Source organism: Miniopterus schreibersii, assembly GCF_964146895.1.
Source record: "Miniopterus schreibersii genome assembly, chromosome: 11".
Taxonomy (NCBI): domain Eukaryota; kingdom Metazoa; phylum Chordata; class Mammalia; order Chiroptera; family Miniopteridae; genus Miniopterus; species Miniopterus schreibersii.
The window spans coordinates 15,396,277-15,423,015 of NC_138111.1; the positions used below are offsets into that span (position 1 = coordinate 15,396,277).

A 26,739-nucleotide genomic window follows, 5' to 3' on the forward strand; every position below is an offset into this window, starting at 1 on the left:
CTGTCCAGACAAAGCCCTCTCACATGCTAAAAGCCTGCGGGAGGTCAAAACCTGCTTTCTTTATTTGCATTAATTGGCATTCAAGGCGGTGAATTGGCTAATTTCCATTTATTGGTGCCTGTGCCCAGGAGAGCTCTGCTATGCCCTGAGAAAAGAAGTTTGCAGAAACAACTGAATTTCTCGGACTTCACAGTTTTCTCTCAGTGGCAAAGTAATGAATCAGGAACGCTATCGCTTCAACCACATATTTTCTTTTCCTAACAATTTTTGAGAGACCTTGGACTTCATCATCTACAATGGAGAAGTCACTGTGAAATGCCACGACAGGTGCCACGGGGGCGCCTCTCGGCAAGAGATGGGCCTCGGCTTGGATCCTTGGCCTACCCCGGGCAGTTCAGTTCAACAGGTATTTATTGTGTATGTTGTGCGAAGCAGTGTGCAAGGCACTAGAGATATAATAGAAAATTTTCTAGGATCCTCAGTTTCCCCACCTGCAAAATGGCACTTCTGTATTAAAGTAGCACCTAACTGGCGGGGGTGTAACAGTGGTTCAAAGCTGGGCTTTGGAGTCAGACCTGGGTTCCGATTCTAGCGCCACCACTTATCAGCAGTGTGATCTTACTTCAACTCTTGGTCGCGTCCTTAGCGGCAAAATGGGGTAAGAACAGTGCCTGCACACTAAGGGTTTTCCTGAGGATTGAGGGAGATTAGGGTTAGTACAATGCCTGGCCCATATTCAGTGCTCAAAATGGTAACAAAAAACACAACAACACAACACCATTGTTTGTAAGACTAAAGAGCCTAGCTCACAGCAGGCTATATCCTTGGAGGTAAAGATAGGTTGTTTTTGGCTGTAAGCAATGGAAAACTGACTCACACCCAATTAAACCATCAGCATACTCGTGTGCTTTCCTACCTGGTAGTGCTGAGTTTGGGGGGCCTTCCTGGTTGGGGAAAACCAATGAGTCTGTCCGGGGTTCCTGTCGATTCTCCTGGCTCTGCCATTCGGGACCTGGTAGTGGACTGTGTGTAGGCATTCCCATGTATGGCAATGTCCAGAGGAAGAGAAGGATTGTTTCTAGAAGTTTTCCCAGAAGAGAGGAGGAACTGTCCCCCAGTCCACAGAAAATCTCTCCTCTGGTCTCGAGAGCCCATATGGGGTCACATTACCATTCCTGACAGAATCCTGGGCTAGGGGGAGGGACTTATCCAGGGGACAATTAGGTTCATCCTGGGATCTGGGGTTGAAATCCCCTTCCCCTGAAGTAAGAGCTCTAAGGGGGAGGTCCCTAAACAAAGTCATGGTTGCTAGGATGGATGCAGGGGGTAAACAGATGATGAATAGACAGCCATTTTGTTGGAGATTTTTTAGGGGCCAGATGCTGAAAATAATTAATAGTAATGGTTCCTTACAGTCTTGTAGTAATTTTCAGAGGACTTAACTTCCAGCCTATTTTTTTCCCAGAATTATTAATGGTAGATTCCTAGTTCCATTGTGATGACTAGCTTTCTAGAGCTTTCTAAAGCCTCAGATGTATCAGTGGTTTCAACTTTCTTTCTCAACAAACTCTTCTGGTTATAGGGTGGATTGAAAAGGGCTGTATCCTATCAGCAAGTGTGAATCCTTCCAAGGGTAGGGAAACTTTTTTCTGCCCAGGGCCATTTGGATATTTATAACATCATTTGTGGGCCATACAAAATTATCAACTTAAAAATTAGCTATGAAAAAAGCTCCTAGATTTATTGAATTTCAAGTCCCACCTGCAGTTGCCTTGGCAGGGCCGGACCCAGTGATTTTGAGGGCCCTATATGGCCCACGGGCCTGAAGTTCCCCACCCCTATGGCAAATCCCAGCCTGATCTGAGCCCAGAACTGCTGAAATTAAAAAAGATCTTAGAGATTATCTGGTCCAGGGGTTCCTAAATCTTTGGATAGGCAGAGTGGTGGGGTCAGTGCATCCCCCAAAGTTGTATGCAAATTTGTGCTCTATAGTTTCCAACACATTCTCAAACAAGTGGAGTCCAGCTTCTTATTTTACAGGTGAGGCAAATGAAGCTCAGAGAGTTGGACCTATCTAAGGTCACATTACAAGTTCATTGATGTAGTGGGGAAAGCACTGAAGAACAGTGATTTTAAAACTGGGGTCTGTAGAATTCTATGACATACCTCAGTGATTTTACAAATATTTGATTCAAATTCCACTTTTAAAGTGATAATAAATTATCAGACACTTGAAACAAAAAGGAGAAATTAATTTAATGTAGACCCTGATTTAAGACTGCAATTGCCTTTTATGACTTCGATTACTATTTTTGTTTTTAAAGCCTCGTTGATTGGCATTAAGTAAATGTTATAAATGTGAATTTAAGAATTTATCCTGATAAAAGATACTTTAAATCTTTCACCAGTGTAGTTTCTTTTGGGAAAGAAAATGGGGGGATTTTGCTAAAAAGAAGTTTGAAAACTACTGGCTCACTATTTACTAGCTGAGCAAACTTGGGAAGACCTGGTGGTATTGTGAAATTCACAGAAATAACAGTTTAAAGGCCACATAGCTTAAAGATCCTTGCCGGGTTTCCTCCAGCTTAGGCTAGTGTGTTCTGTTAGGATTACAAAACCCCAATCTATTCCCTTCACCTGGACTGAAATTTGGCCTAGGTCTCAAGGTCCAAAACTAAAGTTCAAATTTAAGGCCTGCTTGGGCATGAATGCAAAGCTTCTCTAATCAAATGAACTCTGACAGTCTTGCAAAGTTGTTTTCTGCATATAAAATGACTGCTGCTGGTGGTATGTATATGGGTGGTGGTGGAGGCAGGCACTGTCCCATGAAGATGCATTTAGACACCCTGAGTCTTTGTCATTAGACAGTTCCATGTTTGATCCTAGCATTGTTCCTTGCCAACCATGAAGTTTTGGGTAAGTTTTAACCTTTGAGCCTCAGTGTCCTATCTGTAAAATGGGGACAATCGAGCTGTTTTGAGGACAAAATGATAGAACGTATGTACAAATATTTGAGCACAGAGCTGGGTACCTGGTGCTCCACAAATGGTAGCCATTGATTCAAGACATTCAAAGACTGAATGTTGCAATGTTGCATTCATTTTATTATCATTTATTATTTTTTTTTAAGTAGAGGATATACCTGTGATTAGCTGGGTGACAGCAAGAAGTGAGTCCTATTTTGTTTGGATTAAGGCAAAGGGACGTGAAAGCAGTTAAGGATTCAGGGGGTGCATGGATCTCCAATTCCCCAGGAAAATGTATGGGCAGGTCCACCAGAGGGAGAGATGGACTACAGTAGCCTCTCCTCTTCCTCTGGCCCTTGAAGAGCAACCAATAAAGCCAAGGCAGGCAGCCCAGGACGGGGACGGGAAGATCTGCAGCGCCACTTCTAAAAGACGAAAACCACACACACTAAATTTGGGAATAAACAGGCTCACACCCAAAGAAAGTTAGGAAATGTGCGCTCTTTATTACGTACAGCATTGGGATGGGAGGCCACTTGGCACACACTCTTGCCCTCACACTCTCACCCTAGGCTACCTCCTTCCCAGGTGATTTAATTCTAGACTCCTGGGCTATGAACCCACAAGGCAGAAAAGCAGAGATTGTTTCGCATCTGGAGACAGGAAAACTCAAGGAATAAGAAAGCATTGTTACTCTAAGTCTGGGAAGAGATTTTCAGCCAGGATATATGGCTGTTTTCTGGTGCTCTGTGGTCAAGGGTGAGCCACCTCACAAGAGATAAAGTCATTTTCAAATTATAAATGCCACCTGAGTTCCAAGTCAGAATGTTCCATATATACCTAATAAACTAAGCCAGGAACTAGGATACATGGTGGTTCAAGGTTTCTTAAAATAAACTTGGAAATGGGGTGTAGGGGAGGAGACACTCATAGGCTGGGATTGACAGAGTAATCCAGTTAAGGACAGATACGAAGAGTGTTTCTGGGTAAGGAAGCAGCTATTCTTAGGCTTCTCTAGGTGAATTCAGCCTCAAGGAAGTGGTACAAATGTCACCAGCCAGAATTCCAGACCAGTAAGAGGAATGCCAGGTTGCTCAGGTCACAGGCATTTGTGAAATGGAAGGTGCCTCCTAATACCACAGATTAAGCAACTGTGGTTCAAAAGGGCTGCCCACTTCCTCTTTCAGCATCAACATGTATGACGGGAAAAGAACCCCAAGCAGGAAAATGAGGAAAATATACATCTACATAATATCCTAAGTCTGACGGTACCTTCCCCAGCTCATTGCATATTACGTGCCCAATATACTGTGAATTCTTTATACTACTGAATGAACGGGATCAGTAACTGAGATATTTCAGTGTACAATAGTTAATAGCATGCAAGACAGTAAAATATAATGGTTTTCTGAAGATATATTTTTAAGAAGTATTAGTCCTTAAGCTATTCAAGTGGCTATAAAAGTAACTGCTTATAGGACTCAGAAGATTTTATTTTAAAAATCAAAACTATTTAGGACCTGATGTATGAAAACAGGCAAAAGTGAGAAAAAAGCACTTGTGAACAGGTATTTATCTGGTTTGAAAGACAGACCACAGGGGAATCATTGACTCATAAAGAGACTCAAAAAAGTTAAAAAAACAATGCCCACATTATTTTAAAAGAACCTCTATAATAGTGGATTTAAAAGTCTTTCAAAGGTTTTCATTGATCTTGACCTTCTTCCAAAGCTGACTGGTACTGGCAAGAAAATGCCTAGTCTCGATTGAAGATTATTTTGAAACATGGTTTGGGTTTAGAAAGTAAATGGATGTTAGAAAATTTCCTTCAGTAAGATTCCCCGGAAGTAAGGCACATGTGGCCCAGAGAAGCTGGTTGTAGCTTAAGGTCACTGTTTTTCGCAAAGCATTTGTCCAGCCAAGGGTGTCAGGTGGTAAATTGCTTTGCCTGGCTCCTGATACAAGGTGTAGAATGACTCAATGAAAGTCAAAAAACGAGGGATTTAATGTATTACACAATGATCTAAAAATATGGACTTTTAAATACTTGATTATCTTACAGAAATCTCTCACACAGTATTTATAAGCTAACAATCTTTATCTGTTGCTAGAATCACTATACAACCTAAGAACATCACACTCAACACAAGGAAAAGGAAAGTGAGGGAGAATAGTCAGAGTTCCACCTACTCTCTCCTCTGGGTGAAAGGCTAATTTGGTCCCTGCTTCGTCCTCAGAAGGGAAGAGCTTATCTCTGTGTTGGCCTGTATGCCTCAGTGTTTTACTCCCATAAGGCCTTGCAACATATCTATGGGCAGAGGGAAGACAATCGTGGAGTTTTTCTCAGCGGCAATGGTGGTCAGTGTCTGAAGGTAGCGGAGCTGAAGGGCCGCAGGAGATTCAGTGATGACCATGGAGGCTTCTTTCAGAGCCCTGGATGCATTCATTTCTCCCTCAGCTGCAATGACCTGTGGAACAACCCAAGGAGAGGTCAAACTGGAGAAAACGGCAGGTGTCAAGCAGCAATCACAAAACTTTCTAGGCAGTATGCCAGAATAGTTTTAAGGAAATCCACTTCCCTATACTCAGTTTCCATGTTTTTTCCTATAACTGAGTGTGCGCCGGAGGTCAAGACAGACTTTTTTACTGTTGCCTTTCTCCCACTTTCCAGGCACCAAACAAAGGGACAGTTCAAAACACTGTGTGGGGGCTGAGAAAGTGAATGGCTTTAACGACTGGATACATCTTTTTGCAAGTCAGAAGGATTTCCAATTCTTGGATTTTGATGAAAGGAAAGAGGACCTTATTGAACTGAAAGCTGATGATCACTAAAAATATTTTTTGATGAAAGACCACCTTATTATTTTTTACCTAAGTCTGTGAGAAGGGGCAAGTGCCAGATATGCTAGACGAGAATCCTGTAACTGTGCTCCGTGGAGAGCACAGCAGAGAGTGCACAGTAAACCCTGCCTCGAGGTCAGCGGGCTCTGATTTTTTCCATGTCATCTCAGATGTCCAATTAGGCACTTTTTTTGTCTGGAAATGGACCAACTGCAAAGATACCTCATCTCCCACTACCAATCAACACGCAATCTCTTGGCAGGGAAGCCAGACCCACTGGCTAGACACACATTTTGTTAATAGAAAAGCTGCTCAGAGCTAGCTGCCAAAGATGTGAACCCAATACTACTGTAAATGTGGGCCAAGTATATGCTGTGGATAGGATCTTAGAAAGCGAAGCAAGATACATGTGGGTATGTGGGGCTTTTGCCAAATGCGCAGTAATCCCACGTCAATCAATACTTTATACTATAGACCATCATTTTAAAATCTGGCATTTTCAAGTATGTGAGATTGGTACTGCTGTCTCCTTCTGCAGTCCAGGTCTGGGAGAAGGGCAGAGAAAGGTGATTTATATTTTTGCACTCCACCCTCTCAAGTAATAAATGACCAGGCCCAGAAAAGGAGCTTGAAAGCACATCTCAAGCATTTTCCTGAGAATTATGAAAAAGGAAATGAGGGGTAATGCAAGCACAAAAGAGATTACATTTCAAGTCACTAAGAGTTGATCTAAAAACTTTAAAGAGATTCAGTTAACATACTGTAAAACTGGTGGAGAATCTGTCCTCTTTTGTGACTGGCTCCTTTCTCTCAAATTATTTTCAGGAGCACTTGTATGTGCACTCGCTTTGTTGTACAGTATTCCTTCACAGGAATAAACCACACTTATCCATTTGACTAGCAATGGACACTGGGGTCATTTCCAGTTTGGGAAATTACAAAGTTCTGCTGTGAATAGTCTAGGACATGCTTTCTGTAAAAAAATGAGTGCATTTCTGTTAGGTATATACTGCCAGACAGTTTTACAAAGTGGTTGTACCAATTTATACTCTCGCCAACAAAATATGAGTACAAGTACCTCCCTCTCTCTCTCTCTTAAGCCATTCTGGTAGATGTCTAGTGTGGCATCTGCTTGGGATCTGAATTTGTATTTTCCTGACGCCTAATTAACTTGAACTTTTCTCTGAAGTCTTTTTTTTTAATTTTTAATATATCTTTATTGACTTCAGAAGGAGGAAGGAAGAGGGAGAGAGATAGAAACATCAATGACGAAAGAGTCATTGATCAGCTGCCTCCTGCATGCCCCCAACTGGGGATCGAGCCCGCAACCCGGGCATGTGCCCTGACCAGGAATTGAAACGCGATCTCCTGGATCCTAGGTTGATGCTCAACCGCCAAACCACGCCCGGCCGGGCTCTCTGAAGTCTTTTAATCTATAGTTTCTCCTATCCTTTTCCTTTGCAATTTATTTACTTTAGAAACTGTGACCCCCATCCCCCATTTTCCACGAGAACTTGAATATGGAGTTTTGAATATATGGCCTTATGGATGCTGCAGGGTTTCTGTATTTTACAGAAGGGATGGACTCATAATGATTCCCACTGTTGGCTCCAACCTTAAAGACAGACAGAGCCACTGCCTGGGTCCATGGGACTGCTTCCAGACCAACCCTACAGCCCCATCTAAATGGGAGCACGGTAATTCAGAATTTTAATGAGCTTTGTTTATCTCCTTATTGTTTTAAAAGGAAGATAAGAACTCTCTTTCCTAACTGGTGAGAACACTTGCAGAAGAGGCTTGGTCCATTTTGGAAAGTCTCAGAGGAGGCAGTGAGGAGCAGAGGGGAATTCTAATTTCCACAGCCACTAACAGACTGTGAGACCTTGAGAAAAATCACTTAACTTTTCTAGGCTTCAGTTTTTTTTCATCTGAATAGTGGGATGGCAAATAAGTTTCATTTTTAGAGCCAATTCCAAGCAGTTGATTGTTAACTAGAGTGCTATAGAAGGTCAAGTCTAAGCTCAGTGGAAAACTGTGCTGTGGTTAATTACTGGCATGGGAATAGGAGGGTGGAGTAGCAGCATCTGGGTCAGGTATTTGTCACCTTCAGAAGATAATCTCTAAGGACTCTTTGGGCTCTGATATTCTGTGTAGTCTATGTATGACAAATTCTGTTGTTCTGGGGCTTTTGGTTAATGACATATTCTAGATATAAGTGATTCCCAATTTTCAAAATAATTGGATTCTAGTACGGTATATTTAATATTATCATAAATATAATTTAGTCTTCTAAATGTGATGATTTTGAGAGAAAGCACTTGGGGGCTCTGCAGTGTCACCAGGTTAGCATCGCAAGCATCAGTGATCACATTAGAAAAACCTAAAATTTCTGGTCAGTAGAAAATTCTGGATGTATTGTGTCAAATGAACTACTATTCTATTTGGGGCTGGCTAAGAAATTATAGTGACCCATTTGTGGCTTAAAGGACATTCTAAGAAAAGGGCAGGATTCTATGGCTAGACAATTATCTCCAGTTACTGCTATTTTTCTAACAAGAACAAATTTGCTTGTTCTTTGTGTCTTGAGGGATCTGTCAAGTCCACAGTAACCCCTCCTACCAAAACTGCCTCTGTTCTCTCCACGCATTCACAGGAAAGGGGCCCTGAGACCTGATTAGCACCTGGCTTTACCCTTCGACCAAAGACGGACCAAAGATAATCTCTCTGCTGTGAATTTGGAATCTGGGCTAGCCTGCCTCCTTCAGTGTTCAACTGGAGCCAGGGAGTCCCGGCCTCAGACCATCTGCAGTGAGATGTGGCCCAGGAAGTGAAATGACTTACTCTCTTCAGTCTTGACTCATTTCGGGTCCCTGGCTACAATTCTGAGGAGGCTCGGCTCTCCTTGGCTCTCCTTAGCTCTCCTTCCTACCCTCCGGTTTGTTGAGATATCCCTGTGTCCTTCGGCATTATCATCTCAGTGAACCCTCTTCTCTGGGCTAGGTTAGCAGATATTGCACTCAGCACCTCTCAGAGGGGTCCTGCATCTCTGCAGGTGCAGACATAGGCAGGGCTGATGATGAAAAGGAGGGAAAAGCAGACATCAAAGAAAGAAGTGAAAGACAAAAAAGGAGAGAGGAAAAGGAAACAGGAAGAAGAAAGAAGGTTCAGAGAAAAGAGAGAATGAAAGGAGACAGAAGAAAGGAATGAACGGTGAGCAAAATGATGAGGTCGCCCGAATTTTTCCCTTAGAGGGAGTTGGGAGAATAAAGTACAGGACAGACACTTAATAAAGAAAAGAGGTAACTCTGTATGTGCTGATAAGCCCGCGCGACGCTGAGTGCAAAAAGCAAGGTGCAGAGCAATATGTATAGAGTGACCTACTTCTGTAAAACAGACAAGCCAATAGTCTAACAACCTAGTCAAATAAAACCCAAATAAAGCCCAAACGATAATCTGGATGTGAATACATTAAACTTAAGAGGAGTGACCTCTGCAGAGATACAACTTGAAGTGACAGGGAGGGCTTTTCATCTTTACTAAATACTCAGGATTATTTCTAATTTTTAAACAAACATGTTTTACTTTTTGTAATTAAAAACAAAAATTCAATAGGAAAAACAGACTACCAAAAAAAAAAAAAAAAAAGACCTTGGCTCGGGCCTCCCGGGATGCTTCCGCTTCTGCAGCCATAGCCCTCTGGAGCTGCACAGGCAGTTTCACATCCTTGATTTCCACACGCTCTACCTTGATTCCCCAGTCATCAGTGGCATCATCCAGGCTACTCTGATAGGAAGAGAGAAAGCAAATAAAATGTTCAGCCCCAGTCCAGAGGCCTAAGGTTGCTGAAGACAGTGGGACTGGGAGCAGATAAGGCGCTGGTTCACTGAGGAGCTGACTCTGATTCTGTTACTAATAAGATAATTAATGCAGGCAAACTTTCTCTAAGAAGGCCAGATAGTAATTATTGATTTTCAGTCTGCTGCAACTATTTAACCCTGCCATTGTAGGTCAAAAGCAGCCATGGATAATACATAAACCGATAGATGTGGCTGTATTCCAATAAAACTTTACTTATTAAAACAGGTGGCCAGGCGACTCCCAAGCTAATATGACTCCATGTAAGCCATGTTGCTTCTTTGTGCTTCAACTTTCTCCCTTTACAATGGTAGGAATGAAATCCTACTTTCATTTCCTATGGTTACTGTGGGTATCAAATAAAATCATAGATTTTACACACAATGAAATCTACACAAATAATAAGAATTCAGATTTTATAGTGCTTTTTAACAGGTCAGGTTTAATCCATCATCTATTATTCAAGCAACATTGGAAAGCATAAGACTTACCAGGGAAGTCATGGGACTCACACAGGGAATATAGCTGTAACAACACTTGTGCCATGCCAAATGGCCTCTGAACTATTATGCTAAAGAAAAGGTTAATACTAATTCTGCAAAATAAATACACACTGGAGGGAAAAAATAATGCATGACCTGAGTGTTATTACTCATAAACTATTTGTGTGAAAAACATTCCCTTCCATCAAGTTTGAGAAGACCTTCCTACAAGGAAAAAAGACCAGTGGTTCCCCAACTTTGAACTGGTAAGTTCTCAAACAACCATTGAGCCTTTGCTTCCATTTTCAATTTCTAGTGAGTTACAGCATTGGTGCACTCCTCACCTGCATGTTGTGTGCAATTTCTTCTCTGTCAGAGAGGATCTGAGAAAGGTTCTTGGTGCCCAGGACATTCCTCAGAGTAGTTTGTGCCAACAGACGGGTTGCAGAGTCAGCGTTGGTGATATTTGCCACAGCCAGGGTTGCATTCTGAACGCGGTAATAGACCACACCATCCACACTAACTGTCACTGAATCTTTAGTGAGAATCTACAATATAAAGGAAGCAATTTTACATCTGTCAACCAACTTTTTCTTTAATATAACAGTAAGGAATGTTATTCTGTAGAACTTCTTATAAGTCTAGCTTATTTTCTTCAGTAAGTCCTATTGACTGAATGTTTATGTTCCCTCAAAATTCATATGTTGAAACCTAATCCCCAATGTGTTGGTATTTGGTTGTGGGGGTGGTTAGCTCATGAGGGTAGAACCCTTATGAATGGGATTAGTACCCTTACAGTAAAGCATCAGAAAATCTTTAAAATCTTAATAAAGTACATTCAGTTATTCATTAATTTCATTACCTCCTTCAATCATTCAACAAATGAGACACCATTCAGTAGCAGGCATTGTACTGGGGATAAAGGTATGAAAAACCTTGGTTTCTACTTTCAAAGAGGCTAAGGAATCAAGGGAGACTTTAAGGAACAAAAAGTGGGCAGTTGTAGGTGGCAGGAGTGATACTTGAACTGAATCTTGAAGGAAGAAATAAAAATTTTGAGAGGGTGGAGGGTAGAGTGAAAGAGTATTCAAGGCAGAGAAAATAATGTGTGTGGGAGAGCCTAGGCTTATCAGTATTACTAGAACTATAAGTAGCACAGTATTACTAGAACAAAATGTGAATGGGGAATGTTTATATAGGGCAAGGTCAGGGTAAAAATATCTTCACAGCATGCTACATAAAGATGCTTCATAGGACATAATCATAATGTGCCAATGCTTCCTACCGCCTACAGGACAAGTCCCTACTTTGGTATACAAGTCCTTTGACACCTGGCCCTTTGACATTTGGCTCTCTGGCCTCATTCTTCCCCACTCCCTCCTGTCCACACTATACTAGACGAGGTGTACACCCCTGCACGCAGCATGTTCCATGTCCCCTGGTCTTTATGTGGATGTCCCCTCTGCTTGGATGCCCTGCCCTCTCTCTTCCCCTCATAACATCAGGCTGAGCACATTCTTACTCAGCATTCAAGTCACAGCTCCAGTGTCCTTTTCTCTGTGAAACTTCCCTGACCCACTTGGCAGAGTATGCCCTTCCCTTCACACTTCACTGCAGTGACATTATTTATTTACATCATTCTTTCTCTATTGGACTATGAACTTCTTTAGGGCAGTTCGTCTCAAACATCACCACTGATGTTTCTATCTCTCTCTCTCTCTCCCTCTCCTTTCCTCTCTCTGAAATCAATAAAAATATATTTAAAAAAAAAAAAAAAAAAAGTGAAATGTGGCCGGCGGAATAGTGATTGGTGAGGAGCATGGGAGTGAGAGTTAGGAGACCTGGAGTTTCAACTCTGCCTATACCTTTCGGTGACCTCTAGCTTTTAAACTGTTTGAACTAGAAATTCCTCATCTGTGAGATGGGGCTAATAATACTGCCCAATTCTACACAAATTTCTTTGAAGATCAAATAAGAAAATGTTTGTGAAGGAAGCCCTCTTGAATGTGTTAAGAGCTATGTAAACAGAAAATAGTAATGACAATTATATTACACAGCTGTTTAGTCCTGCCAGATCAAAGCAGTAATCCTTTTTTTAGGAATCTAAATATACTTCTAACTTGAAAGAGAAGTGGGAGATTTGTAAATAAATGTATGGTACATTACCATCTTCTATGAAAGTTAATTCCTTCCCATGATGTGATGGGAAAATGTGTATAATTTCTAAACAAATTCTTGACAGTGACTTTGCCACAGCCAGAGCTTTCTAATGCTGTAGCCTCTCTTCCTACTGTTTATCGTAGGCAGCATGTTTATCTCCCTCACAGTAAATTCACAGGGGATTGGAAAAAGGACTGCCTGCCAAGTTCCAATCCGTTCTGTGTTCAGCAGCTGGCAGGAAAGCAGAGAGCAGTTGGAAGGCAGAAGCACACAGCAACCCTGCCAGATGCCTGCAGTGTTTATAGAGGAAAATGCCAGAATTCCCAGCTACCCGGCTACTCTCCTTCTGAGAGTCAGTCTTTCCTGCAAGATGGGAAAACATGCAGAGAATACAGCAATGCTCTCAGTCTTGTTCTTGGGGGCAAAAATGATTTCTGGTCACTACATATGTGTGGATTATGAGATCTGACCTCACCAACTACTTGGCTTAGCACCAGCAAGGAAGTTCCAAGGCAGGTTTCTGGATTATGTGACAAGACAAGACAGCAAGGCTAGGCTCCACCACCCTGTTGGATACCTGGCTTTTGGCCAGGAAGTACTGACAGTAACTTTCTGTCCTTACCTTCATCATGTTTTTAGGCTTTCAGTCTGCAATAGTTATTATGCCTCCTTAGACATAAGTACCAGGATGGCCATCTCTACTTCAAGGGCCATGAGGGAGCTAATGCAGAATGCATTTAGCATGCAGTTGTGGAAAAAGCACCAGATGGGGAATCCAAAGAGCTGGATTTTTGTCTTGTTTCTACCACTGTAGCCCAGAGGAATTCCTTTGTCTCACAGTAACTATATACTTTCTGCAGTTTCAACTGTGATATCTGTAAAATAGTTTGAAAAAGCAAGGAACCTATAAATTAGGTTCTATTATTATAATCTTTATTTTATAGATTAGGAAACTGAGGCAGAGAAATTGCAAACCTTGCTCAAGGTCACACAGCTAGAAAATGGTGAAGGCAGATAGGCTCTAAACCTATGCTCTAACCACTACACATGCTGTCTCTCATTGTCAAGCACTTTCACACATGGTATTTCAGTTATTCATAGCAAAAGATCACCTTACCTCCTGAGGAGGAATATCAAATGAAACAGTCCTCATGTCCACTTTGATGAAGCTGTCAGTGCATGGCAGGACAAAAAACAAACCTGCAACAAAGATCCGCAGAGGATTACAAAGAGATACCAGCACCTAAATGGTTTACTTCACCTGTCAATTCGAATAGCATCAACCTAATCGACAGTGAGTCACCAATCCATCTCAGTGAATGAGCCAGAAGCTATGAATGTTATCCTTTACTCCTCTTGTTCACGTCCCAACCCTAACTGTCCCTACCAATGCAATGGATTTCATCTCCTTACTCCACTGTGACTATCACTGCTCTCACTTAGACCAATGCAATCACTTGCCAAGTCATCTTTTGATTTCTTCCAGTGTCTCACTTCTGATCCATTTTCTAAGCTGCAAGCAGAGCAGTCTTTCCTGAAATACAAACTCCTGAGCAAGCCATACAAGGTTCTGCATGACCTGCCCCAGCTTACCTCTTCAGCCATTCCCCTCTCCTCATGCTCTCCACTCTGGCTGGGCTGTGACCTGCAGTTTCTTGAACCCGAAATACTCTCCTCTATATTGCTTTGTACATGTTGCTATTTATGGCAGGAATACCTCCCTTAATACCTTTTCATGCCTCAAGACTCAGCCAAGTTGTCACCTCCAGAAAGCCTTGTCTCATCCTACTAGTTTGGGTCAGTCATTCTTCTCTGGGTTTTCACAGCTATCTGGATCATAATACTTATCACAAGGAACTGAAATTATCTGTTTCCTTGTTGGTGTCCCACCACTAGACAGTAAGATCCTTGAGGACAGGAACTGTGTTACAGTCTCCCATGAATTCTCAGAGCCTGGAACAGAGTAGGAGCTTAATCGAAGTTTGCCAAAAACAATGACTCAAAGCCTTTATTTTAGTAGGGATTCTCATGCTCAAACTTTACTGCTGTAGCTACTCCTAGACTACAATAATCTTATCAGCTCAAATGGGAAGAGGAGGGGAAAGGAAGGAAAGGGTAGTTCCAGCAAGACTGTCTAGCACCCCTGCTATTGTTATACAACTTGTTACATGAAGAACTCTTCTAAGTAACAGAGAAAACCTATAAGGGAAATCACATCAATAAAAGGAAGAATTTCAGTCTTCAAATCTAGAACCCCAGTACTGACCAGGTCCCTTGGCTCCTCCTTGTAAAATTCGACCCAGTCTAAAGATGATGGCTCTTTCATATTCTTTTACAATCTAGATTAAAAACATAAATAATAATTCAATATGAAGAATACAAATATTTATATGCACAGCTCTTTAAATGTATATTTCTGGTTTAAACAGGTTACATGTTTTCTTCTCTATAATCCAGATTATATCTACAAATATGTCCAATGTCTAATACCCCCAAGTATGATATTTATTTATTTATTTATTTATTTATTTATTTATTTATTTATACTAATTATAAAAGCAATAGATATCCACTGTATAAAATCTGGGAAGTAGAGCCCTGGCCAGTTTTGCTCAGTGGTTTGAGCATTGACCTGTGGACTGGAGTCCCAGGTTCAATTCCAGCCCAGGGCACATACTTCAGTTGCAGGCTTGATACCTAGGCCCGATCGGGGCATGTGCAGGAGGAAACCAATCGATGTGTCTCTCTCACATCACTGTTTCTCTCTCTCCCCCCCTTCCACTCTCTCTGAAAAGCAATGGAAAAAATATCCTTGGGTGAGGATTAAAAAAAAAAAAATCTGGACAGTATAGAATAATATACAGAAGCAAATCTACAACCTCACTTCTCAGCTGTCAACATTATTCAATTACTCATGCATTATTAATACAGGAAAAAAAAAAGCTGAAGTTTTCAGTTTGTCTCCTGATTTCTTAAATTATAATAATAAACTTACCTGAAAATTCTTGGAGCACATTTTATCTTTTTAGGAATATGTAAATGATAGTCATTTATTGAAGTATTAATAACATTATAGAAAAAATAACCAGCATTTAGGAAGTGCTTATCATGTGCCAAGCACTGCAACAAGTACATTTAAATACATTAATTCATTTCATCCTCATAAGGGCCCTATGAAGTAGGTGTTATTATTTCCTCCTCCCATTTTACAGGTGAGGAAACATGGCAAAGGTCACACCAAAAACAATGGAGCCAGCAGTCAAACCTCAGCATCCTGACCCTGGAGAACTTCTCATAGGACCATTCCATCCATATCCCAGACTACAGAAAACTTCCGATAGTGATATTCTTTAACCTTTGGGAAGACTGACTAAACTATGGCTGAAAAGAACTTTCACGAGTCCATTATAATAGGTGACTAGAGTGAATTTTCCAAAAGAGAGATAAAGGAAAAAGAATTACAGGCCAGTATGATCTCTGTCTCTCTTACACACATGTACATACAAAGTGGGTTTCTGTAGTTAGGAGTTGACACCTTTCCAGATGCGAATGAAATATTCTTTACCTTTATGCACATCCATATTGACAATGGGAAAGTTGCAACTGTGAACAAGAATGAGACAAATACCAAAATCCATCCACAAGCTCCAAGGCCTGTATTGGGGCTATCTGCGAAAACAAAAAATACACAGCTCTTGTTACTAGAGCAGCCACCACCATCGTCCTCCTTATTACTCACTGAAGGCCTGTGCTTGGCATTATCCTAGGTGTTTTACACGGATTTTCCCATCTACTCCTTATAACAATCTTAACATAATGACACACGTATTTTTATTATTCTTTTCTTTATCCAGCAAGTATTGACTATGCCCTGTGCTTTGTACTGAAATTGTAAAAGCGAGTAAGACCAATCCCAGCCATCAAGAAGATTAAAGTTTAGTGGGAAAGATACATAGATTATAATAATGCCAGCTGGTAAGTGCAGATATAGATTATCTGCTCAGAATATTTTGAAAACACAGAATAGTAATTCACACAGTTGGGATGGAGGTGAGAGTGGAGTGGGGTGAGGTGGGGTGGGTAGGTGATAATGGTGGTTGTTAGAGGGCCTTCTTGTGGGATATGATGGCTCAGGAAAATACCAATGAAAAGAAATAATAAGGAAGGAAAAGGGCATTTAGGCAGAGGGTACAGCATAATTAAAGGTGAAAACCTTATGATATATGAAGATAAACTCATTTAGATTCTCTTTTCAAAAACTGACACCTGTAAAATATTTCACTGTAAAATATTTCACCTGTAAAATATTTCACCATAATTTATTAAACATTTCCTGATTAGATAGCTTGTTTCCGATTTCTTAGGATTATAAAAATGCTGTAATGACATCTTTGTACATAGTTTTCCTCTCACATTTCTAATTGTCTTACTTTTCTATATCATGAAATGGCTTTTTGTCTGATCATAAAAGATAATTCATGTCCCACTGCAAAAAATTCAGAAAAGTATAAAAAAGGGAAGCCTGGCCAGCATGGCTCAGTGGTTGAGCATGGACTTATGAACCAGGAGGTCATGGTTCAATTCCCGGTCAGGGCACATGCCTGGGTTGCAGGCTTGATCCCTACCAGGGGGGGTTTGAGGGAGGCAGCCGATCAATGACTCTCTCATTATTGATGTTTCTATCTCTCTCTCCCTCTCCCTTCCTCTCTCTGACATCAATAAAAACATATTAATAAAAACAGGGAAAAATTACACAATCTAAAGATAATAGCCTTCTAATCCTTTTCCTTATATATGTTTTTATAAATAAATAAAATTTGTAACTTACTTTTCTTAACTCTAGATGTAACCCTAACCCTTTTTAGCCTCTGCTGCTATACATTCACGCCTTTTCTATTCTAGTTCTTTTTTTTTTTTATCAGTTATACTTCTATCAAGTTAAAACAGTAAAATAGTTCTACAAGATTAGCACAGGAGAGCAGTCCCCTGCTCACCTCTTCCAATTTCTCCTTCTTCAAAGGCAATTGCTATGGGCTATTTTGGTATTTATTTCCATGTTTTCAAATAGTTTGCTTATTTTGTTACTTCTTGCTTTTTCAGTTTTAAGCATTATCTGTTGACTTTCCACTATGGAAGACAACTGCTCTCTTTTCCCCTCTCCCCCACATAAATATATCCATCCTTCCGATAACATAATTTTGATTAGATCAATATCAAATTTTATATTATGAATATAGAAATGCAAGTCAAAGCTAAGCCATGTTGTGAAAAATAGTTTTCATCTTCTGAGAAAGAGTCATGTCTGGACTTGTTACCTCAGCTGGTGCGCCCAGCTGTCACTGTGATTGCCTTTCACTATCATCCTAGGAAATTCTTTCCACTTCCTGTATCTAGTGTCTTCCTCATTATTAGTTTTTTTTTCTGTGAAGGACAGAGGGGTACTATCATTTTTCTTATCAACCACAGGTTTCTGCTCTATTTCCAGGAATTGTTTTAATAATGGGAGGGAAACTGGCAAGAGGAGAAGAGATGCCAGGCACACATCACTACTCAGAAGATAGGGCAACGATGGCAGTGAGAGAACACTTTGAATAGACAGGAGGCCAAAAAATGAGCAGAGTTATGGCTGGGAGCATGGGAGAAAAAGAGAGACACAAGTTGCATCCAGGTCATGTGCTCCAAAACACAGGATGAGAAACCAGAAATACACGGTGCACTTTGGTCATCTATGACTTTATAGTCTTCTGATCCTGGGTTGTAGTGTGGGGCAAACATCCTTATGCATGCCTAAATAAAAGTGATCTAAGTTAATCCTGGAGATTTCTAAGTTATAATTTTTGGGGAATACACATATTCACCAAGAGACTATTCCAAGCCACAGTGCTGCTTGTGGAGAAGCCTCTATCAGGTATTATGATAACTTATAATAACCATTTTTAGATGGTTCATTATACACCAGGTACAGTTCATTATACGCTGCTTACAAAGCCCTGTAAAATATTTTTAATTCCATTTTACAAAGGAAGTAACTGAAGCAACATGACTTTCCCAAGGTCACACAATGGAGGACCCGGGATTCAAATATAGGTCATCTTATTCCAAAGCTCATGTTCTAAATCAATTCACTCTGACCCTTTGCCTCTGAATTTAAAAAAAATTAAAAATACTCATTAAAGAAGTTTTGTGTTTGAAGCACTTTCTTACGGCAATATTCAAACTGGGAAGCAAAGAGGAGTTCTGAGAGTGAAATATGATATTCTTACAGAGGAAGCTCTCTTAATTCCAGTGGTATCTATTTATAGAAAAAGATAGTCTCAAGGCTCTTTGCCAGATTCAGACCTAGGTTTCCAAAGTGAAATGGATTCCAAACAAGGAACAGACTGGCCACAAAGACTTATGTGGCAGCTCTTGGTGCTTTCTAAAATACCCCTGTATTGCCCCAAGTCTCCCATATCTGTCCCAAATATACTAGACTACAGATTCTGGAAGGGCAGGAATGTTTATAATTCATTTTTATATTCTCAATGTTTAGCACAGTAACTGGCATACAGTGGGTATAAAATAAAATCTTACCAAGCTTTCCAGCAGGATGTATTTTCTTGCCTCTGAATCTTGATAGTGTTTTTTTAACCTTTCTAACGGCATTTATATTTTGCCTAATACTTTAATTTAGTATGCATTTAGATTCCTTATTAGACTGAGATTTCCTGAGAATAAGGAGCATCTAATTTTCCATTTAAATTATGTTACTTCTTAGTCATGTGATCTTTACCTCTTTCAACCTTAGTTTCTTCACTTGTAATAGATAATTAGACTGGCTTTGTAGGGTTGAGGTAATGCTGAATAAATATGGTTGGCAGTTTTCTGTAATCCTCCTACTTTACTCAAGTGTTCAAATTTTCACAATAAAAACGGGAAAATAGGTAGTATTTACCTTTTTTGATAAAAGCCTCTTAGACCACTTAATTTTCCCCGTACTTCATGCCTCCCTCCTGCCAAGTGAGGCTTGGATATTCTAAGACTCTCATGAAGTTCATTTATGAATTGAATTACTAAATTACCGAATTATTATCCACAGTAGGAAAAGCCAGAAAGTCTAGCCTAGTGTGTGTATGTGTGTGTGTGTGTGCACGTGTCCTCAGTTTCCGTTGCCACATTATGTTTTTGAGAAGTCTAGATGAGTATATAGAATTACAGATTAAGAAAAACAACAAATTAAGTGGATATTCTGATAACTGGGACTGGTCTTTCACATTTCAAATGCTCAGCTAGAAATAATCAGTGTGCATACACTGGGGAAATGGCATCATTTCATATTATTCTAGTGTCTTTAAAATAAAACTATCCTATTTTCAACCCTCAAAATTCTTCCCCACTTGGTTACAGCTCAAAAATATACGCAAATCACATTCCTCAGAGAGGTGAAGTTTAAACTCCACCAGGCCATAATGAACCCTTAGTTACCTACCACTTACAGGCTAAACAGCAATATGTACACATCTAAATAATAAAAATGACTAATATTCCATTCTTTCATAATGATGAACATTGAGGTTGTGTCCAGTTTTCTCAATTAGAAACTCTGCTGCACTGAATATATTTTTAGCAAAGTTTCCATAACCCTTATTATGTATACAAATTTTGCTGAAAAGATGAAACTCCATAATTCTTAAATTTCTCTTATTCTGGAGATATCTTTTACTATTACTAATAAAAACCATTCATTGAATGCCTATTACATGTCAGCCACAAGCTCTAACTCCTTATATACATTATTTCTAATGTTTACAAAAATCTGTCAGGTAGGTATAAAATATTCCTCCAGGAGCACAAAAGTAATAAAGCAAAAGACTTTCTGGGAGGAGACAAAAGAAAACAAATTAAAAAAACATGAAACAAATAAAAAAACAACAACACAAGTTGTACGGTAATTTTTGTTTGGTTAGCTACTGGAAAAGCAGTGAAATATTCTTTTCAAGATGATAAAGGGCATAATTTCAGAGCACTGTATGGTATTAATGATCCCATGTTAGCTGATTTACGTTAATGTCTACTGAACTTGGCACTTGTACTGGAAATGACATGGAATAATACATTCCACTTATTAATGCCACTTTATTCTAAAGTTCAAAAGATAGTGAATTTCCTCTTCAGGGAAAGGCCAGAAACCTGTCTTACACAATATCTGGAAGTCTGACACAGATTCATATGCATTATTACACACACACAAAGAAATGGATAAGCCAAAGAATTACTGAAATACACAAGTAGCAACCTATAAAGGACAATCTTCTCCTCCCCCTTTCCTGGAATACAGGTGAAATATTTCATGATGTAAATTGCCAAGAATAGTTTGGGTGGGGAAAGATAGGATAGCTAGGAGTTTAGTCTCAAAAGCACATGCTATCTGTTGTTTTTTTTAAAATATATCTTTATTGATTTCAGAGAGAAGGGAGACGGAGAGAGAGAGAGAGAAACATCAATGATGAGAGTGTCATCAATTGGCTGCCTCCTGCACGCCCCCAACTGGGGATCAGACCCGCAACCTGGGCATGTGTCCTGACCGGGAATCAAACCAAAATCTCCTGGATCCCAGGCCGACACTCAACTGCTGAGCCACGCCTGGCTGGGCTGCTAGCTGATTCTAACAGCACTTTTTAAGGGGCAACAGTAGGTAAAGATGAAAAAGCCTTGGAAATTTTCAAATTTTTCTTAAAAGCACATACATTCAGGATATGTGTTCTTTGGGACCACTACTATTCCTCATCAGAAATCTTATGCCAGGATTTGGCAAACTTTTCTTGTAAGTAGAGAGAAAATAAATCTTTTAGGATTGATAGGCCATAAGTCTGTTGCAACTACTGAATACTGTGCCATTGTAGTTCAAAAGTCGTCACAGACAACAATACACGAACAAGCATGGCTGTGTTCCAATAAAACTTAACTTATGGACAATGAAATCTGAACCTCAGATAATTTTCATGTGTAACAAAATCATCTCCTTTTTAAAAAAAATCCACACACTTATAAAAGTAAAAAACTATTCTTAGCTTGTGGGCCATACAAAAACAGGCAGTTGCTGCCCTGGCAAGGTGGTTCAGTTGGTTGGAGTGTAGTCCCTTCTGTACACCAAAAAAGATTGAGGGTTCAAGTCCTGGTCAGGGCACATACCTAGGTTGTGGGTTTGATCCCTGATCTGGGCAGGTATGGGAGGCAACCAATTGATGTTTCTCTTTCACATTAATGTTTCTCTCTCTCCCTTCCTTTCTCTCTAAAAAGCAATAAAACATATCCTCAAGTGAGGATTAAAACCAACCAAAAAAAAAACACAAAACAGGTAGTCAGCCAGAGTTAGACCTGTTCTTGTTCTATGTCATACAGCTAGCTCTTTGAGGAGGAGGACTTCATAAATCAAATAATACACTTGATCTTTCTTCCAGCTTTTCAATTAACGGTACATTTCCCAGATTCCCAGTTTCTCTTTCCTTTGCTTGTTTTGAAACAAGGTCTGTACCAGGCCTGATAAATAAAAATTCAAGGTGAAAACAGGCAAAAGAGCAGATGAAGTATGTAAACATAAATACGTTTTCAATTAATCAAAATTTTACTATAACTCAGTTCTTCAAATGACTGGAATTTTAGAGGAAAGAGACAAAGAAGGAAAGGAAACGACAGGAGGGAAGGGAAAATAAGAGAAATAGAGAAAGAGAGTAAGGAGGAGAGTGACCAAAAAATAAAAGAAAATGAAGGTGGCATCCTGCAGACAGAAAGATTAAAACAGGTAGAGGTAAGAGAGAGGCAGAGTTTAGTGCATACTATGGTCACAATAAATATATGATGAAAAAAATGATAGTATCTACTTGGAAATCACAACTTGCAGCTCACTTGGGCAGAGGCTTGCAAAACAAACAAGCACACACTCCAACCCATCTTCCAAATGATTATTTTAATTAGGCAAGGGTTACAGTTCTTTGAATGCCCTTATCCTTAAACCTCTAAGGAAAAAATTAGTCTCTGGGCTAGAATGGCTACAGGCCAGATGGAATTAAGTAAAGAACCATGACTGAAAGACTGTAGCTTTTCCTTCCTATTATTAACCATCTATAACTATATATACTAGACCAAAAGAACTGATACTGATTAAGCATTATGTGATCTGAGTCACAAAATTTAAAATGCATTTACCATGAGATACTAAGGAAAGGAAATGGACTAATCCTTTTAAGAATGATTTTTTCAATAAAAGTTGAAATCAAGGAAATCCTTTGCTTAGCCTGAAAATAAGGAAATTAAAAATTTTCTTTCCCAAGCATCTTGAGGATTTTCTGTAGCTTCCCTTCATTCAAAGGTTTCTAGCCATAAAGGGAAAAAATAGGTGAGAGTACCCTCAATAATTTTAAATTTGAACCCCTCAGTCTTAAATTGGCCTTCCTCTCCTAATCTGCTATAGTACTCCATTCCTCCCTAAACAACCTTTAACACACTTGTTAATTATTCAATGTCTGTCTTCTTATGAGATTTTGGCCTTGTAAAAGCAGTACAGCATAATCCCTGCAGAGTGGCTCTGCCACTTATTAGCTGTGTGATCTTGGGAAGATACTTTAAGTCTCTATGTTTTAAAATAGGACTAAATAAGAGTACCTCTTCAGGTAAAACTGCGATATCACAGATGACATAATACTGTATATTAGGGAACCCTACAGATTCCACCAAAAAACTACTAGAACTGATAAATGAATTCAGTAAAGTAGCAGGATATAAAATAAACATTCAGAAGTCAGTTTTTATACACCAATAATGAACTATCAGAAAGAGAAACTATGCCCGGCCAGGCGCGCCTCAGCTGTTGAGCATCCACCCAGGATCCAGGAGATCGTGGTTCGATTCCCAGTCAGGGCACATGCCCGGGTTGTGGGCTCGATCCCCAGTGAGGGGTGTGTAGGAGGCAGCAGATCAATGACAACTGTCTCATCATTGATGTTTCTATCTCTTTCTCTTTCCCTCTCCCTGAAATCAATAAAGATATATTTAAAAAAAAAAAAAAAAAGAGAAAGAGAAACTACGAAAACAATTCCATGTAAAATTGCATGTACCTCGGTTCCAGGCTCAATCCCTGGCCCCGGCCAGAGCTCAAGTGAGAGGTAACCAATCGATGCGTCTCTCTCACATCAACGTTTCTATCTCTCTCTTTCCCCCTTCCACTCTCTCTGAAAAAGCAATGGAAAAATATCCTCAATATATAGATGAGGAATTTACTCTGGAGGTTGAGAGACCTGCGCAAGGTGACCCAGGTAGTAAGTGATGGTATTGAGATCTCAATTCAGATCTTTGAATTCTAAATTCCACTCTCATTTCTCCATACTACATCAGCTTAACACAGGTGCACATTCACAATTGAATAAGGTTGGTACAGTTTTCATTGATACTTTAGAACAGACATTTTATGGTTTGTATCTTTAAGACTAATCTACTGAAATGTCAGGCCAAATTGCTTATGGCTCAAGTTTTTTACCAGCCCCAGAGGACAAAGATGTAAAAAGAATGGAGAAATAAGTGTGCGTCAGAGAATTGACACTTCCTTCTTTCTTCTGACTGTAACATCTAATTTCTCTCTTTCCACATTTTAATTAAAAGGAGATTACTTATTAGGTACAATATATTTTCTTGACACTATCCAGACAAATAGTTTACCTGTAATAAGAACATATAATAAGGAACATGATGTTCACACCCTAAAATCAACAGTTTGGGTTATAATAAACTTAAAAAACTATAGACAGGAAAAATTTCCCACCAATATAAACCAGACATTTAACAATGTGATTTATTCCATGAAGGATCTTAATCTCCCTCCTGTTTCTTTTTTCTCTCAACAAACATTTTTGCAAACCTACTATGTACTTGATATATAACTTATTAGAGCAAAGGACACAATCTCTGTTTTCAAAAGCTTTTCTGGTCTAATAAAGTGATTATAATTGATAATTATAATACTGTGTATGATAGAGGTATGCCTAGAATGTCAGAAAGACAGACAGATGCTCACTTTTCTGTGGTTACGATAGTTTTCAGGAATATGTTTTCCCACACCTACTTAAAATATAGATTTTGAATCTAATCTCTATCATTTTATTAACATTAAAAATTATTTTTCTTCAAAGCTAACCAAGTAATCATTAACTGTCTTTTACAGTGTAAAATTTAAACCATCAGGTGGTACCAAGAACCTATTTGATCATTTAAAAAACCAGATAAATGTCAGCTTTTGTAGACTTGGTCCTCTGTTTGAGTTAATTTATGACCATTGATGGTTTAACTAGATTAATTATTGAAGAAGTTACAAAGTTCTCCCCAATCTGATGACTGTAACAACTGAAATAAACCAATTGGTCCCCGGCATCCGCTTACTTTCAGACATTCTCCCAAAGGAATTTGTTCTGTTGACATGACTCTTAATTATAACATATTTCTTTACAATCCACTTGCATTATTTCATTACAAAATGAATGCACTGGCTTTAAGAAAAACTAGTCTTGCCCTAGGTTTGGTCATATTTATGTTCCTAAGATTAATTACCAGCAAAACATAAAAGGGACAGAATTCAGGCTTTTATATTCCACTACTTCCCTCAGAAGCAGCTCTCTAGAGCTGTCTTATTCAAGAGGTCGGGGTACTGGAAAAAGGACCTGCCCACGTTCTTATCCAGGAAAACAGCAGATGCGACATTTAAAAAAATTTTTTATGTTCAGTCAAATCCAAACTTAAAACATGGCTCCACATAAACTGTGACATGTAAGTAATTTAACCTGAGTATCAGTTTCTCCAAGTATATCCTCTCTGTTACACTCCTGACTTGGGAAGGTAACTCTGCAAGGTGCTCACTGGAGAAGAGTGAGCGATAAAGATTTCTACAATTCTTCCCATGCTCCTGGGAAGAAATTAAAGACCAGGATCACTGGGAGTGGGAAATGGGGCTTATGTGGGATGGGTGGACAAGGCAGGCTTTACGGACGATCAGAACAGATGAGCTCAATGTGGTGTTCTTTGTCGGGGTGCTGGAAAAGCGCACCCAGCCCCCTAAATTTCTTTCACTGTGTCATCCTGCCTGCAATTCCATCCATACAAATAATTCCTTCGGGTCGCTAGGAGCCCCGGGGAGGGAACCAGTACCGCTGGGAGGTTGATCGCCTCTCTTCATGACCCCCCCTAAGCAGCTAGCCGATAATGGTTCAAGGTGACAGCTTTCTCAAGGGTACTAGTTCCTTCACAGGGGGCAAGATCGAGCCCCGCACGGTGTCTGCCTTCAAGGCCGCGAAGGCCCCGGTAGGGCGGGGGGCGGAGGGGGAGGGGCGAACTTAGAATTTTTTTGTGAGGGACAAAAGCCCCTAGAGCGGGTCCCTAGGACAAAGTGGAGCGGCAAGGATGGGGCGTGAAGTGAAGCGGCGAAGAATGCGGGAAAAATGCAAAGAGAGACTTCCTCCTTTTCTCCTGCAAACATGGCCCCACTACGCGTCGGGAGCTGGGGGCGAACCTCGCGGGTCGGTCTTGCTTCTAACGTGAAACCCGCCGGGCGTGGCGGCGGAGGGGCAGGAGCTCCTCCCTGCTCCGGAGGAGGGGGCTCACGCCCGGGGCGGGGGCGAAGGCTGGGCGGAGGAGAGGCCTTAGAGGGGGCGGGCGGGAAGGAAAGGGGAGTCGGGAGACCGCGAAGACGCCGGGTCGCTGGCGTGCGGCGCGGGGTCGAGCCCCGCCTCCACCACTCACCCGCAGCAAGTCACTTCAGCATTTCCTCGCCTGGGTGCCTTACCGGAGATAACGAACCGAAAGCTCTGGCACAGGGCCTGGCGTCTGGCAACCGCTGGATAACGCGAGCCCGGGCGATGGCTCTGCGCGCTGGAAACGCGCCCTGCTGTTGGCGCGCCCGCGGCGTGCGGGGCACGCACCGTTCACTCTGCTCCCTAACTCCCCTAAACCTGACCCCCAGCCAGCGAAGCAGGGTTCTTCATTCTCGGAGTACAAGTGAGGAAACCGCGGCCTTGAGCAGCGGTCGCACAGCCAAGAAACAGCGAAGACGGCCTTGGACCTCCGGGCTAGGGCTTGCCTCTGAGGAGAGGGAGAGGGAGGGGTAGGGGGCGACGGGCAACACCACGGGCCTCGTCCCGGACGCGGGGCTCACCCTTGAAGCTGTCAGGGAGCCGTCGGGCTTGGGTGTCCGCCGCGTGCCGCTTCTCAGACATGCTGCGGGAGCCGGAGTCACCTCTTTGGAGTCCCGATCGCCGAAGCCGAAGCCAGAGCCAGAGCCTCAAGGAATGACCCGGGGCTTAAGGCTCAGGCTTCAGCCCCGCCCCCGCCCCACGGCCGGGCCAATCCACGCCCACTTCCGAGGAGGACACGCCCCCATCCCCGCCCATCCACCCTTCCAACGCGGCCGGAGGGTG

The 26,739-nt window shown here is 40.9% G+C and overlaps 1 protein-coding gene across 1 annotated transcript; it reads right to left on the reverse strand.

The window, feature by feature from the left end:
• Positions 1–3,448: 3,448 nt before the first annotated feature.
• On the reverse strand, positions 3,449–26,712 carry STOM (stomatin). The gene is made up of 7 exons (XM_081150579.1): positions 26,478–26,712; positions 15,870–15,973; positions 14,571–14,643; positions 13,422–13,504; positions 10,489–10,692; positions 9,456–9,590; positions 3,449–5,434 (listed from the first exon to the last, which is right to left on the reverse strand). The coding sequence occupies exons 1-7, from the start codon at positions 26,536–26,538 to the stop codon at positions 5,240–5,242; spliced, it is 855 nt and encodes a 284-aa protein (XP_081006705.1). The 5' UTR covers positions 26,539–26,712; the 3' UTR covers positions 3,449–5,239.
• Between the last annotated feature and the right edge of the window lie 27 nt (positions 26,713–26,739).

Bases quoted from the DNA above. Each gene is read 5' to 3' on its own strand.
- STOM (XM_081150579.1), bottom strand. From the start codon at position 26,538: ATGTCTGAGAAGCGGCACGCGGCGGACACCCAAGCCCGACGGCTCCCT. The intron at 15,974-26,477 runs GTGAGCCCCGCG...TTGTTTTCGCAG, and splicing joins GCTCCCTGACAGCTTCAAGG to ATAGCCCCAATACAGGCCTT. The intron at 10,693-13,421 runs GTAAGGTGATCT...TTTATATTGTAG, and splicing joins TTGATATTCCTCCTCAGGAG to ATTCTCACTAAAGATTCAGT.